We start from the raw sequence: 2571 nt of genomic DNA, 5'->3' as shown, positions 1-2571 counted from the left end.
GCGAGGTGTTCCCAGCACGTCCCACAGGGAGGAGGCCCCGGGGAAGACCCAGGACATGCTGGAGAGACTATGTTTCTCGTTCAGCCTGGGAACGCCTTGGGGTTCCTCCTGAGGGGCTAGAAGTAGTGGCTGGGGAGAGGGAAGTCTGGGCCTCCCTTCTTAAGCTGCTGCCCCCGCGACCCGACCCCGGATAAGCGGAGGAAGATGGATGGATGGATGGATGGATGGATATATATATATATCTTTTTTCTGTTGAGTAGAGATGAGATTATTACCTTTATTATAATCTGGCAGTGATTCTGTTAGCATTGCAGGCTGAAACATTCCAGATTCATCTGCCCTGGTTGCTCCTCAGTTCCTTGGCTTTGTCTTCTTTCAGGGAGTTCAGCAGAAGCGACCGTCAGCGGCCCAGAATGCAATTCTCCGACGCTACTTCTTAGAGCTGACTCAGAGCTTCATCATCCCTCTGGTAAACATCAGCCGTCTCAGACAAAGTTGTAGTTTAAACGCCGCTTTAGGTTTGGACCTTTTCATACAGTCTCTGTTGGGTTTCTGCAGGAGCGTTATGTTGCCAGCCTCATGCCTCTCCAGAAGTCCATCAGTCCTTGGAAGAGTCCTCCTCAGCTCCGGCCTTTTGTCCAGCAGGACTTCATGAAGACCCTGGAGAAAGCAGGACCTCAGCTCACGTCCAGACTCAAAGGAGACTGGATCGGACTCTACAGGTGGGAAGCGTCATGTGTCGAGTTGTTTTGCTGTAGAGACATACACAAACCACCTGGTATCAGATTCTGTGATGTTGTTATTTCAGGCATTTCCTAAAATCCCCAAACTTTGATGGCTGGTTCCGCAGCAGGAAAAGAGAGATGACTCAGAAACTGGAGGCTCTGCACCTGGAAGCTCTATGTGAAGAGGTGAGCTGGGAAAAATGAACAATCATCAGTTTGACAATCTTAGAAATCTTCTTTTAAAGCTAAATCTGACTGGATCTCAACAACGCCATCTTTGTTGCTTTCTGTCTGCAGGACCTTCAGCAGAGGATCCAGAAGCACACGGAGGTGGAGGCGGTCGATCTGGTTCTGAAGCTGAAAGACAAACTGGTAATTAGACACTGGTGTCCAACAGAAATGGGATGGCTGGCTTCTTTAAACTTATTTAAAGCAGAAATTATCCTTAAAAATACAGCAAAGATGAAAAAGTCTCAGTCCTGTAGAGATGAGGAGTTGGAAGCTTTTGAGGCAAGTTTTATCAGTTCATAGCTTCGTTAATGTTCTGATGCATTGATCCAGACAATTCCCTGCAAACCAGATTCCAAACTTTAGTTAGAAAAGTGACTGTTGTTATTAACTGAGTAACCAATCAGCCACAACTAATGGAGAGCTTTAGAAGGAACCAAATTGTATTCTCCACGGAAACTAATGATGAACACAGGTTTAAAATGTGTATGAGTCACGTTTTCATCTACTGATCTGGAGCCAGCTACCCAGAACAATCGTGCAAATCCAGATTCATTAGACACTGGCAATAAATTGCAAGTAGAGGTAGCAAACGGCACCGACCACGTCTGAGAGAAATGGAATGAGGTTTTCAGCAGTTTTTGATATATGGCCAGTGGTTGGCCGGTGCAAGTGATGTGACAGACTGTCTGAGGACAAAGAAAGAAGACATGGTAAACATTCTGGGAGAGGCAGAATTACCCAGAATGCAACAGCTCTTCTGTAACCGTGTCAGTCTGGATTGCAGCTGGAACAGAGCAATGTCATAACTAGGCCCTTTATTATGTTGCACTGAGCTGTGTTTATCTTTAAGACCTTAACTGGCTGCTGGAAAAGCTTTTCCTTTTTTTAAGGGACAACTCAACATCTGCCATTTAATGGATCAAGTGTTGTGGTTTTACCTCGACGATGGGTCAGATGTTGTGGTTTTAACTCTGTGATTGGTCAGATGTTGTGGTTTTACCTTGGCGATAGGTCAAGTCTTGAGGTTTTGCTTCAGCGATGGGTCAGGTGTTGAGGTTTAACCTCAGCGATGGCTCAGGTGTTGAGGTTTTAACTCTGTGATGGGTCAGATGTTGAGGTTTTACCACAACGATGTGTCATACGTTGAGGTTTTATCTCGACTATGGGTCAGGTGTTGAGGTTTTACCTTAGCGATTGGTCAAGTCTTGAGGTTTAACCTCAGCGATGGCTCAGGTGTTGAGGTTTTAATACTGCGATGGGACAGATGTTGGGGTTTTATCTCGGCGATGTGTCAGATGTTGAGGTTTTACCTCAGCGATGGGTCAGATGTTGAGGTTTTATCTCGGCGATGTGTCAGATGTTGAAGTTTTACCTGACCATGTGTCAGATGTCGAGGTTTTACCTCGGCGATGGGTCAGATGTTGAAGTTTTACCTGACCATGTGTCAGATGTCGAGGTTTTACCTCTGCGATGTGTCAGATGTTGAGGTTTTACCTCGAACATGTGTCATACGTTGAGGTTTAACCTCGGCGATGGGTCAGATGTTGAGGTTTTACCTCGGCGATGGGTCAGATGTTGAGGTTTAACCTCGGCGATGGGTCAGATGTTGAGGTTT

The 2571-nt window shown here is 46.0% G+C and overlaps 1 protein-coding gene across 1 annotated transcript in view; it reads left to right on the top strand.

The window, feature by feature from the left end:
• The window catches only part of dennd6a (DENN/MADD domain containing 6A), a 36517-nt gene that overhangs the window by 29274 nt on the left and 4672 nt on the right, over positions 1-2571 (top strand). The window contains exons 15-18 of the mRNA XM_015400665.1: positions 380-469; positions 559-722; positions 809-911; positions 1023-1097. Of these exons, the coding sequence (XP_015256151.1) occupies positions 380-469; positions 559-722; positions 809-911; positions 1023-1097 (432 nt within the window). The remainder of the gene's footprint in view (positions 1-379; positions 470-558; positions 723-808; positions 912-1022; positions 1098-2571) is intronic.

Source organism: Cyprinodon variegatus, unplaced genomic scaffold, assembly GCF_000732505.1.
Source record: "Cyprinodon variegatus isolate N-32 unplaced genomic scaffold, C_variegatus-1.0 Scaffold1131, whole genome shotgun sequence".
NCBI lineage: Eukaryota > Metazoa > Chordata > Actinopteri > Cyprinodontiformes > Cyprinodontidae > Cyprinodon > Cyprinodon variegatus.
The sequence above is the reverse complement of the archived record's forward strand: the minus strand, read 5'-3'. Positions and strand labels throughout refer to the sequence as shown.